The sequence below is a fragment of the Andrena cerasifolii genome, chromosome 15 (assembly GCF_050908995.1).
Source record: "Andrena cerasifolii isolate SP2316 chromosome 15, iyAndCera1_principal, whole genome shotgun sequence".
In the NCBI taxonomy this organism is placed as follows: Eukaryota; Metazoa; Arthropoda; class Insecta; order Hymenoptera; family Andrenidae; genus Andrena; species Andrena cerasifolii.
The window spans coordinates 7,559,545-7,572,339 of record NC_135132.1 but is presented as its reverse complement, the minus strand read 5'-3'; the positions used below and the strand labels follow the sequence as shown (position 1 = coordinate 7,572,339).

The following is a 12,795-nucleotide window of genomic DNA, read 5'->3' as shown; positions in this document are numbered from 1 at the left end:
TGGAATTTCAGATCGTATTAACCATTTGATAAAACCCTGTTTTGAGAAAAACGCGTTTAAACTTTCGCAAACAGTTCTAGTGAAGAAAATTCTACTTTCACCTAATCTGCCACGTCTGGCCAGCAATAAAAATCATTCCTCAACCCTTTCACTGCGTATTTAAATTTTCGGACGCTTTTTGAAAAGCGTCAATTTTACACGAATAAAAAAACTTTTTAATTTTCAGTTTTTCATTTTTTTCAGCGTTTCATTGCTGAGTATCAGAGTACAAGAAAACACATTTTTTTTTAATGTGTTGAGTATAGTCAAAATCCGCAGCAAAAGGGTTAAGTTAAAAAAAAAATTTAAAAATTAAAAAACCCGACTGCTTAAAAAATTTTTGTTTTAAAAATTTTTAATTTATTTTTTTAATGTTTTTTTAAGCAGTCGGGGTTTTTAATTTTTTAAATTTTTATTTAATTTTTTTTAATGTTTTTTTATTTTTTTTATATCCTATAACATTCGGAACGTCAAGACAATTCTAAAGATACCTCATTTGTCCAAATCGGTGTATCCGTACAGACTCTAGAGCGTACCATCGACATACATACATAGCCTGATAAACATATCATATGTCACAGTAGAATGGCCCCTTAATTCTCTCCAAAATGATTTGAAGTAACGAACCCACACTACAAGGTCCCAAAGCACAAAGAAAATCCGAGGGGTCCGCTTGACCGCCTTCCGTTGTTAGTACGTACACCTCACTATTCCCACTAGTGGAAGAGTACGGGTCAGAGTTGACCCAGCCTCGCCGGTGACCAGCTTCCATCGTCCCTACGCGTTACCTACCTTCCGCCTCGAGAGAAAGAGACGCCATCGATCCGCCTGGGAACTCGCGGCGCATTATGGGACCTAACTCGGCGCAAAACAAAGGCTCGTTTAGCTTGCCGAAGCGCAAAAACCGCCAAGTCTTTCGGCAGCCGTGGATTCGAGGGCGATCCTCGCGCGTCCACTTAATCTCCGCTTAACTCCTTCTTCCGAGGCATTTTTCTTCCGACCAGTAATCCCTGCGGGTGAGGGAGAGCCGGCGGTGTTCAGCGGCGTCGCGATGCCCCTCCCGCATCTCCGTTTCACGCGCTCCGTTACTCCCGAAACGAACTTTTAACGTCCCGGTAGGTGCCGTTTATTTAAGTTGCCTCTCCTCGACTTTCGAGCCCGCTGCGTTCGTTGCTTTTCCCGTCCCCACCGCTCCTGCTCGCCCCCCCCCCCTCCCGCGCCGAGGATTAACGCGGAAGATCAGTGTCCCTCGAGCAACCGATCCACGCCCGAAACTGCGCAGCGAATGTTCCCTCGCGCCAGGGTTGCCAGAGGTAGGGCCGGGCAGGGACTGGTTATGACGTATCGCGACCCTACTTCTGGCAACGCTGCCTCCGCAGCGGGCAGTTCCGTCGGCGTATCGTAAACAAAGTTACGAGGGCTGAAAGCGGCCGGGCGAAAAAGCACGCGCTGCCTCGAGCCGTCCTCTTATACACACCCGTCCCTCCCCCACCCCCACCCCCCCCTCCCCACCCTGCCCACCGGCGCAGTTTGTAAATACGCGGACCTTTTGACTTGTAGATTCCGTCGGACTTTGAGAGGAGCTTATCGGGCCGTGTTCTCGCGCCGGATGTTTGTCATGGAGATTCGCGGACCCGGCCATGGCTCGATTTTTATTAAATCGTTACCACCCCGACGAGCCGGCTGGATTAGCGACGGGGCGCGAGGGAAGTGGGTCGGCCGGGCGTGACTGTTTGAAATTCATGCCTCCCGCGTGGCTAAGAATGTGGAAGTATATACCGACACCGGGATGCTGCGCGCTGATAAATTTACGCGGCACCGTGTAGGCTCCGCAGCAGCGGCAGGCGAGCCCCCATGGGTGCTCGTGAAATATGCACCGCCACTCCGTGACCTACACACGCCTGCCCCTTTCTCCTGGGTCGATGTTTCGGCGTGAATTCATACCTCGCCGAGCGATCCAGGGATCTAAGTGGAAACTGAGAAGATGGGGTTGTCAGGGTGGAGGGAATGTCTGTCATTTATTTATTTACTGGGGAGAAGCTCGCGTTGTTAAGACGAGAAGGAAAGGAGGATGTAGTCACGCGTAGATGTAGGTGATCGGCTGTTAGTTCAGGAAATGCCTGTCGTGCAAGTTTGGGCAGATAGATGGCGCTCCGTTAGTTGGGTTTAGTATGTTCGCTTACAAGGAGAGTATTTTAGGTGTCCGCCTCCGATCATTTTGATTTTTGGATATGTTATAGAGGATAGAAAAATAAGAAATACGTGTTTTTTTATTTTTCCCCGTTTTCATATTTGGGGGGTGAAAACTGCGTTCAAAGTTAGGGTTGAAAAATCATTTTTGTGGATTTTTGAAAATCTGGTGAGTCAGTCATATTCCGCATTCAAAGACACAAAATTCGTCCATTGACACTATTCCCCTATCTCTAATAGTTCTCGAGATATTCCACAAAAATGATTTTTCACCCCTAACGTTGAACGCAGTTTTCACCCGCCAAATATGAAAACGGGGAAAAATAAAAAAACACGTGTTTCTTATTTTTCGGTCCTCTATAACATATCCAAAAATCAAAATGATCGGAGGGGGACACCTAAAAAGTTGATTTCTTTTATTTAAAAGATATATAGTCCCATTAAATTATATATAGTAGTTTTCCTTTAATTAATTCCTAAATATCACCTTTTTTATGGGCTCTAGACCGGAACCTCCCCTTAAAGCGCTGGCCTGCCAAGCGAAAGGTCCCGGGTTCGATTCCCCCGGTCCAGGCACCCGATCGGTGTGGACTCCTTTTTCTCCAAATAAATAAAAGGAAATTAAGTAATCGAAATTAGGCAGGTAGAGAGAAATATTATGTCTCGTGTAATTGCAATCTATGGAACATTGATCTCTTGAATTATATTCAGCAATGTCCCTTTCGATGGCCCTCCGACTAATAGACGCGTATCTTTTTGTTGCAGAGGAGGAGTGGAATCCGGATGGCAAGGGTCGGCAGTCCAACGACACCGGTGAGTGTTCCTCTCCGCGTTTCACTTGCCTCGATTCTCTTTCAATTCCGTCGAATCTCACGGCTGCTCTCAAGTAGACGCGTTACAAGCTTAGCTTAACCCCCCGGAATCGGCGAGACGTCTGTTAGGTTTCCTCGGTTCGAGTTTCAGCAGCGGCCTTCCTCCCTTTCGGCCTGCTCCTCGACGCGTGAAAGCGATACGAGAACCAACCCCCGTGCCACGCACAAAGGGAGGACAGACCAACGTCCTTCTGTCCGAGTGCAAGCTCCACGAACCCGCCGCGCAATCCCGGGGAATCCTGCGACGAGAACGCGCCCCGATCCAGATTCCCGAGCGGTCGGCGTCGCGGGGACGGCACAATCGCGATTCCATTACGCGCGTGTAATTCGAGCGGCACGGGGATCCAATAATCGAATCGGACGGCCTTAATTCCGAAAAGCGGATTCCCCAGCGATCGACCGCGTCTCGCGTCCCCCACCCCGCGAAATCTTTTCCAAAGATCTCCCCTCGAAATTGCCCCCGCGAGCCTCTGGATCACTCCGGACCAACGAAGTACAAGCTCGTCAAACTTCGCGCAAAGTTTTGCGCGGTTGCCTAGCCGAGCGAGGGTTTCGAACTCAGTGAGAATCGTTGCAGATACTCTTTCAGGGGGGGCATAATTTCGATCCACTTGCAAACTTTTCTTGGGACTCGCTTCAAGCTCCGTTTAACCCTTAACATAATGCCAAATATTTATAATATTTATTAATGGGTACCGCCCTTTCGTACAGAAGTCCTGACTGACTGACTAAAAAATTTCAAGTTGAACGATTTTATTTAAAATGCACTAAAAACTGAAAAATATTTCTTTTCTTGTACTACAATTTCGATGGTGTTTTTCGCTTTAAATAAAATGCTTGATTATTGTATTAAACTGATTCATATTCTGTTATGAAATATCTTGCTCCACGGTTTTATTTAAAGTGAAAAAAACACCATCGAAATTGTAGTACGAGAAAATAATTATATTTTAGTTTTTAGTGCATTTTAAATAAAATCGTTTGACTTAAATTTTTTTATATATATATTTTTTATTATTTACATTTTAGTGTCGAAGTTTTGTTCGTTGTTATTAGGGCTGGGACTATTCGAATATTTTACAAGTATTGGAATGCTACGAATAAACTTCGAATATTTGAGTATTCGAATGTTATTATTCGAATATTTGAGTATTCGAATATTTGAGTATTCGAATGTTATTATTCGAATATTTGAGTATTCGAATGTTATTATTCGAATATTTGAGTATTCGAATGTTATTATTCGAATATTTGAGTATTCGAATGTTATTATTCGAATATTTGAGTATTCGAATGTTATTATTCGAATATTTGAGTATTCGAATGTTATTATTCGAATACTGATGTATTCGAATGCTATTATTCGAATAGTATAGTGTGAAGTGGGTCAAAACTAGCTTACAAGATTTCACCGTGACAAATGAACCTAAAGAACTTGATTTATAATTCACATCATACTATTAGAATACATCAGTATTCGAATACTTAAATATTCGAATACTTGGATATTCGAATAGTATTCGAATACTTGGATATTCGAATAGTAGTCGAATACTTGGATATTCGAATAGTATTCGAATACTTGGATATTCGAATAGTAGTCGAATACTTGGATATTCGAATAGTATTCGAATAGTATTTGAATACTTAAATATTCGAATAGTATTCGAATACTTGGATATTAGAATAGTATTCGAATACTTGGATATTCGAATCATATTCGAATACTTGGATATTCAAGTTATATTCGAATACTTGGATATTCGAATTATATTCGCCAAATAATTGAGCAACTGAAGTATTCGAATATTCGAATACCGAAAAATTCGACAAATAGTCCCAGCGCCAGTTTTTACCGGCTGATTTCAAGTCGTTTGCCTTTATGTTTATGGGTTACATTAATTGATGACTGGGTAATTTTTAAAACCTTTTAATTTTTCAAAGTTTCAAGTCTATCGGATAGTTGGAAATGTGTTAAAATTGAGTTTCTAGATTTGAACCAAACAAACACCGGATCGAAGCTGATTAAAACCGTTCCCCCATCAGCCAGCAACTTCCATTCTCCCCAATGCCTTCAATCTCACAAGAGAACCACCCCCGTCCGCGTAGACCGCGGGCAAGGTAGGACGCCGCGTGAAAGCGCGCGAAATCTCGATTGCTAAAACGCTTGTTTCCCTCCGTCGGTGCATGGTCCGCGACGAACGATATCACGGACGTCGACGAGATGGCGCGGCGCGCCGCGCAGAGACGTCGACGTGCGTCGCGACGGTCGTGGTGGTCGCGGGCGCCCCCGCCGTCGGTGGACGCCGGTCGAAGCGAATCGCGTGCCAATCTTTTAAAACGTTCTCTCGCCACACCCTGCCGCCAGTTTGCGGGGAAAAAAACGCGCGTCTCTCTTCGGATTCTCCTCGTCTCAGTCGCCATCCCTGCGAGAGTGCTCTCGGCCCGCCTGATCCGTGCTCGCGTGTGCAAAATACCCTCCGATATCGCGTCTGGGTTCTATCTCCTCGTCCGTGTGCTCGACGATGCGCTCGTGCATCGAGCACCCCCGCGCGAAACGATGACGCGACACCAAAGGATGCCCTTTGCTCCTGGAAAGGAAGGACGTCGGGATGCAGATCGAGGCCGAGGATTCTGGAGGTGCGTTCTCTAGCGAACAACCCTAACAGTAAGTGACGAGCCCCCGTGGTAATGAAACCCCAAGCAGTGCAAGCCTACCCCCCGGTCCCTAAGCAAATCGGCTCTCAGCCGCGTTCAGAGCGTGCTCTCATAGCGATCGGTGAGAGGATCGGTGGGGTTGCGTCGAGCAACGTGCATCTCTCGGCACCTCGCTCCGAGCCGCGATCGCCGGTATCCCTCTCTGTTCCTCTCGCGAGCGTCCGACGGCGACGCTACGCGGATACGTCGGCAACTAATATTGATTCTAAAAGCGGCGGAGGCAGCGACCGAGGACTGTGGCGGCGGTGTTCTCCTTCGGCTCGGTTTTCCTTCCGCGAACCGGCAGCAGTAGTGCACGCGCCACGGGAAGAATAGCTTCGGTGCCCGAGAAGCCACGTTTCATTCCTCCCAGTGATCCGTCCGCGGTTCGTTCGGCCCAGCGCCGAGATGTAAGCAAGCGGAATTCTCGGCCGCCTCGGTCTTGCTGCAGAACTCGGTAAGTGACCGATCCATCGGCCTGGCGATGAACCGTGGAGAGTGAAACGGGCCGACCCGACGGCAAACAGGTAGTCGCGATACCCGCGGATATCTTCGGTGGGACGCGATCGGCTCGGCGGGGCCGGTGCGATCCGTTATCGCGACGGGCCGCGATTCTCGGTAAGGGAGAGCGAGGAGGGCTGGCGACACGTGGACGGCAGCCGCGGGGGGGAGGCAGCGCGCCGCTAAATAACGTAGAAGCGTGCCCTCTCACGCGCGTAGCCGCGCACGCACGTGCTCCACCACGCAGAACCCGCTCTCTCCGGCTGGCAAATGCGATATAGATTTTTTTTCTGCCCGCGCGGGCTCGATTCGGCAGCACGCACACACGCACGGGGCAGGGCGCCCGTCCGCACGCAGGCGTACGCGCCGCAAGAGGGTTGAAAATTAAGGGAGCGCGCCACCCCGCGAGACTCAGACCCACACCTCTGGCCTTTGGCCTTCGCTCTCCATCTGCCACGGGCCTCTGCACCCCTATTCATCCCTTTCTTTCGATTAATCCAACCATTGTTCCGCCCGGCGAGATTATTCAGTAATTACCCGCCCCGGCGATTAGTCGCGACGGTTTCGATCGAGCAGCGCTGCTCCGAGCCTGCGTTGGCTTCCATCGGAAACTAAATGCTAGTCGGCCAGTCCCGTTGCAGCCTCGAACAATTACGGTTAATTAACGCGCGTCTTGGCCAGCTGTCCGGTTCGTTGAACCTTCGTACATACGAATCCGCGGCTCCCAAGGGCGCCGGACGCGATCCGGTTTCAATCGGCCTCGGAGGTTTTGGAAACGTCCGCCGGCTCGGCGGGCTGGGCCGGCGGGCGAGCAACGGAAGACGAGAGAGGGTCGGGTCGAGTGGCAGGGAAGCGGAGGAGGCACAGAAGCGCACTTTCGTGCGTATTTTTGGCCAGCGATAATCGATAAACGGCCTGCAGACGCCGCCGAGCAACTATTGTCCGTTACATCGCGCGGAACGGTCCAGTACCTTCCCCCGCGGTCGAGGGCAAATCGGCTCGTCCCGTCGATCGAAATCGCTTCCCTCCTATCCCAGGAAACGGGAACAATCCCGGCGCAAAACCGATTCGCGAATTGCTCCTATCCCATTCTCGAGGGCAACTGCCAATTCGATATCCAGACCGCCAGCCTCCCCCGGGCTAGGAAAATTGGCTGAAAATCGCGGGGGTGGAATTGTTCGTCTCCTCTGTGGGGGGGTTAACAGCGCGAGTTGCGGCGGTTTTTTTTGTTGCATACCGTAGTGCTTTGATATTCAAATTATTTTCCCCCTGAAAAGTGTTGACGTGGTAGCTAAATCCTACACCTGGTCCAGTCCCTACCTTCGTCTTGACCATGAGCATCCGACGGTGGGCGCGAATCGAACGGTTCAGAGTCGGCAGGTATTCGCACACTTCCGCCGCAAGCATCCACGGAAATGCTCGCGGGTTCGTGGCTGGGAGTCCGTGGATTTTCGTGGCGAGCAACAGTTGAAGCCCAGCGAGGTCAAGGAACCGACGTGGCTGGCGTCAGCTAGGCAACCACGTTCCTGTCGTGCCGTAATTGAAACGGATCGATCGACGGGCACACGCACCGCCCGCCGTAATCCTGATCGTGCACGATCGCTGCACGTCCGCATCCGATCGATCGGAGCGTAGGGATTCCTGGAGAGGAGGACGCTCCTCGACGCTCCTCGACGCTCCTCGGCCCTCGACCGCGCCGGGCGGATTGTTTCCACGGCGGTCCAATAATAGAGCGTCCTGGCTCATTCACGCCGAGATCATCTTCCCACGCTCGCTTTTCAGCGAAATCTCACCCGCTCCCGTATCCTACATACCCACCCTGCCGTCTGGCTATTTTTACGGGCCCCTATAATTAACCCCGGGTGCCACTGCTTTCGCGTAGGTGACGTCTGGCCGATCGGGGGACGTTGAACTTGTAAATAGTGCTCGGGGAGCACGCCAAACCCTTTTCTGGGTTATTTTCCTTGGGGCCTTACGGGGACGAGCTGGCTCTCGGTCTCGTCGCTCCGACAGGAAAGCGACGTGTCCCAATTTCCGGCGCCTGATTCACCCGAGAAGAACGTAGTTACGATCCCCGCACGCCGATTCTTTCTACTCGACTGTTAACCCGGAGTGACGGAGCGCGACGTGTACTACATTTGGTGGAGAGACAGCTTCCGCTTCGGTATCTGCTCAGTGTTTACGGTATCAGCTAGAAATTAGGGTACTGTAGCGGGCGGCAGTGTGGCAGACATCTTAAAGTATATATGAATTAGGAGAAGAGTAACAGTCGGGGGGTTTGCGTAGCTCAGTGGCAAGAACGGTCGCCTGGAAAGCGAAAGGACTCGGGTTCGATTCCTACCCATCGGATGGGTTTTTTTTCTCCTACGTTGTGCGTATATATACGTTCCGTGCAGCTAAAATCTGGCAAGGGATCATCCCGAACCCGAAAATTCAAAAAATTATGAAACTTTGTGGATATGTGGGGATTTTCCTCCTGATTACAACGCAATTTTTTTTTGCTGCCCAAAATCATACTAACGGGGTGAAATTAACCCCTGAAGATTCGGCTATTTTTCGATTTTATTTTCTAACTCGCAATATGTAAGACATAAAAAAGAAATTTCAAGACAAAAGTTACTTCTTTTAATTAGATCTATCAAATGGTAAGTTTTATCAATTGTTTAAACAATTTGAAAAAAGTTATAAACAAAAATGTTAATTATGTTTTTTTACAATTCGTTGTTTAAATAATTATGAAACAGCATAATTCATATTTTTCCCATACAATTACAACTTTTGTTGTATCGGGGAAATATGCTCCTCGATAATCGAATAACTTAATTAATAAATTAAAATTTATGGATGATAACTTTTTTCTAATTGTTTAAACAATTGCTAAAACTTTTACTATTTGATACATCTAATTAAAAGAAGTAACTTTTGTCTTTATTATTATTATTATTATTATTATTATTATTATTATTATTATTATTATTATTATTATTATTATTATTATTATTATTATTATTATTATTATTATTATTATTATTATTATTATTATTATCATTATTATCTACGGGAATACTCTTTAGTATACAAAGCATGTTAACTAGTACAAAGAGAAATGAGTCTGGTAACTTATTCTAATAACCTAAGCATATGTGCTTACGCATCGGGGACAGTTATTCGGAGAGTCGACCGAGCAATTTGTGCCGGAATGAATCACACGATATAGAGAACGCATCAATATCAGTGAGATATTGGTTCGCCGCATACATAGCTCTATTGATGGGATCAGCTCTGTAGTTAAAGTACCCAGGTACTTTAGACACAAACAGGGCTCTGGAGCGCAGATGCCGTTGTGGCGCGTGAAAGCGTACTGTCTTGAAATTTCTTTTCTATATCTCACAGATTGCGAGTTAGAAAGTAAAATCGAAAAACAGCCGAATCTTCAGGGGTTAATTTTTCACCCCCTTAGTGTGATTTTGGGCAGCAGACAAAAAAAAATTGCGTCGTAATCAGGAGCAAAATTCTCTACATATCCGCAAAGTTTCAGAAATTTTTGAATTTTCGGTTTCGGGATCTTCCCTTGTGAGAGTCAACCAAAGCAGGAGAACTGATAAAATTGCATCTTTAAAGAACGTAGGATAATACGACGGTGCTGTCTTCGATGCGCGCTCAGGGTCCGCGTGTATTTGCGGCTCGATTGGTCGGAATCTTATCTTCCAGCGACGAATTATCGGCCATCCGTGCGTTAGATTAGATTTCTCGGGGGACGGCGAAGGGCAATCGACGGTTGGCGGTTCGCGCTGGTCGGGTCGCACGCTAGCTGACGCTACTCTGAAAATAAACGCGTTCGAGGATCCCGCGGTGTCGTGGTCGAGACAGTGCTGGTCGTATCGTGGCGCGCGACGCTTCGGGTTTTATCGAACCGGTCGGTGCACGAGTGCGGTTGTGTATCGTACGCGATCCCGGTCGTCGATACTTTGTTCCGCGTCGCGTGTCGCGTTACTTTCTTCCTCGTCTTCTCCGCGTGACTCCTAGGTGGAACGGGGGCAATCACTGGTAGAGGGTTGTTCGTCGAGGAGGAGAGAGGAGAAAGAGAGAGAGAGAGAGAGAGGCGGAGGAAAATCGATTTCAGCGGGATCGATCTTAATTTCGCTGGGCCACCGCGTTTGCATCCGCGCCGCTTGTCGATTTTAATGGATCTCGATGCGAATGAGGGGTGGGGGGACTATGGTTATAAAATTTCCCTCGGTAATGGATTTCGTCGGTCGCGCCCGTCGAGCGCCCCTCCGCGGAGATAAGTCGACGAGCGACGTTTCAATTCCGCGTGTCGATAAAGGCGCGGCGAAAAATAATTGATAGGCAGAACCGAGGGCTCTTTGTACGGTTACGGAGCGGCGGGAGGAGGAGGAGACTGTTGCGGCTGGTCGAGGAGCTTGGAACTATTAGAAGGAAACCCGTCGGTTCGTATTATCGTCCATTTCCACCGCTTCGGAGAGCTGTCGATTAAAGGGGGAATTCGTTCTCAAATTTTACATATGCACTGTACACGTTCATTGACTGCAAAGCTGTCTTCCTCTAAACTACACACTTCGAGACAGATAGTCTTTTCGCGGAGGAGAATTCAGGAGCCTTTCTTTTACAAAATTTAAAATCTACTTGTAATTTATATTTTAACATCTCTCACTGATACTATAGCCTAAATAATTAAATTCGCATTAATTATTTATCGCCCCTATTGCCCCTCTCTGGATCCGTCCCTGACTTTTGGGCATTCGTCGCCTTATCGCGTAGAGTGGGAGGGACCGAGACCGCCCATTCGCCCCGGCAACAGCGGAAGAACTGAAGGGGATCGCGATCACCTTCTTTCGGGGCGCTACTGTATCCAGCTCGTACCCAGTCGCTTATTCTCCGGGTAAACCCATCGGCCAGCGCACGGGGAGCTCAACTTTAATCCGTGGCTGGGGATCCCCTTCGAATCGAGCTCGCTGGTTCGCGGTGCACGCGTAGGCTTGTTTCCGCGTAACGGTACGCACAAAATTGCGATCCCGGGTCCGTTCCGCGCCGCTAATTATGGATCTCGGCCGTCGCGGTGAAGCGCGATCGAGCCGACGTTCCATCGACGTGGACGCAGAAGCTGTGCTTGGCTAATTACGAAGGGGAGGAGGCCAACTCGTCGGGCTGCGAATCGAGGAGGCGCACGCCTAGGCGCCCGCGTACGTTTGCTCTCGAGTAGCGGAATTCGAGGCTCGTCATTAATTGGACGTCGACGCCGACCGATCCCCTCGAGCGGGTCGACCAGCGGCGCTCTCTCGCTCGCTTGCGACCTACTTTCGCCTCCACGAGCTTCCACCGTCGTCGTTCCGATTAAACGCGTCTCCCCAGCCCCTCCTGTGCCGCATCCTCCGCGGCGTTGCGTGCCATTCGAATCGCGAGCGCATACGTTACACGTTGATCGCTGCTCCCGGGATACCTGGCCCCGTAGGTGGCCCGGGTCCCTCTGGAATGCCAGGCAAATCTCTGTAGAGAACGCTCTCTCCGGGGAGGGGGCTTCAAGCGTATTTACATTCGCCCTCTCCTCGAGCTCCGCTTTGTTCGGCGAGCGGAAAAATGGGAGGATATACCCGCGCGCGCGGTAATCCTCTCCACCAGCGGCGGGCACGGGTCCCGCGTATCTGCTGGCGCCCGCTATTTCCGGCCACTTCCGCGAACTCGTTATTCTCGGGCCGAGTTTACGCGCCGCACCGTTCTGCCAAATAGGTCGCCCCAGTCGGGCGCGGACGCGGGGATTACCCGCGTCGTCCACTTGTACCGAAAGTCGGTACGATCCCGTGCATGCGCTGCGTAGAGGGAGTTCCCCCTAGTGCCGGACGCTTAAGATTCTTCTTAAGAAGAAAGAAATGATATTAAGTAAACCAGCGGCCATGGCCGTGATGGAAACACCGGTTCCCGTAAGATCACCGAAGTCAAACATCACGGGCGGCGTACTGGGGAAAGATGGGTGACCGTCACCTGTCTCCCAGTGCGTCGCTGCTGCTGGGACTCGAAGGAGAAAGAGAAGGAGGGAAAAAGGAAAAAATGACTATCGTTCGTTGGGCAATATAAGCGAAATGCTTGAAACCGCCCCATCCTGTGTGTTAGAAACACACAGGAAAAACAAAAATACAAATAATATATTAAGTTTTAAACCTAATAAGGTAGATTTCCCCATTACCGACCGCGTCCCCATTATGGTAGTGACCAATTATTCATTTGTTGTTGGTTATTGCAGCACGGAAAGCGAAATATCAACCGGAAAGTTCGGAAATTATAATTAGAGGTGTTTCGGTTATTGTTTCATACGTCATTTATGTAGCCGTGCATTCTTTAAGTAAATTCACATGTAAATTAGGACTTGATCGTTGACATGAAAGTTGACAGATTCTAATAACGCGAGGTTGTACTACAGACATCATTAAACTCGCAAATTTTACAATAAAAATACATGGATCCATGCAGTAACTTACTC

The 12,795-nt window shown here is 48.8% G+C and overlaps 1 protein-coding gene across 4 annotated transcripts in view; it reads left to right on the top strand.

Annotated features, from left to right (window-relative positions):
• LOC143376878 (uncharacterized) overlaps positions 1-12,795 on the top strand; it is a 92,242-nt gene that overhangs the window by 30,232 nt on the left and 49,215 nt on the right. For all 4 annotated transcript variants that reach the window (XM_076827636.1, XM_076827638.1, XM_076827637.1 and 1 more), the window contains exon 3: positions 2,995-3,042. In XM_076827636.1, coding sequence (XP_076683751.1) covers positions 2,995-3,042 — 48 coding nt within the window. The remainder of the gene's footprint in view (positions 1-2,994; positions 3,043-12,795) is intronic.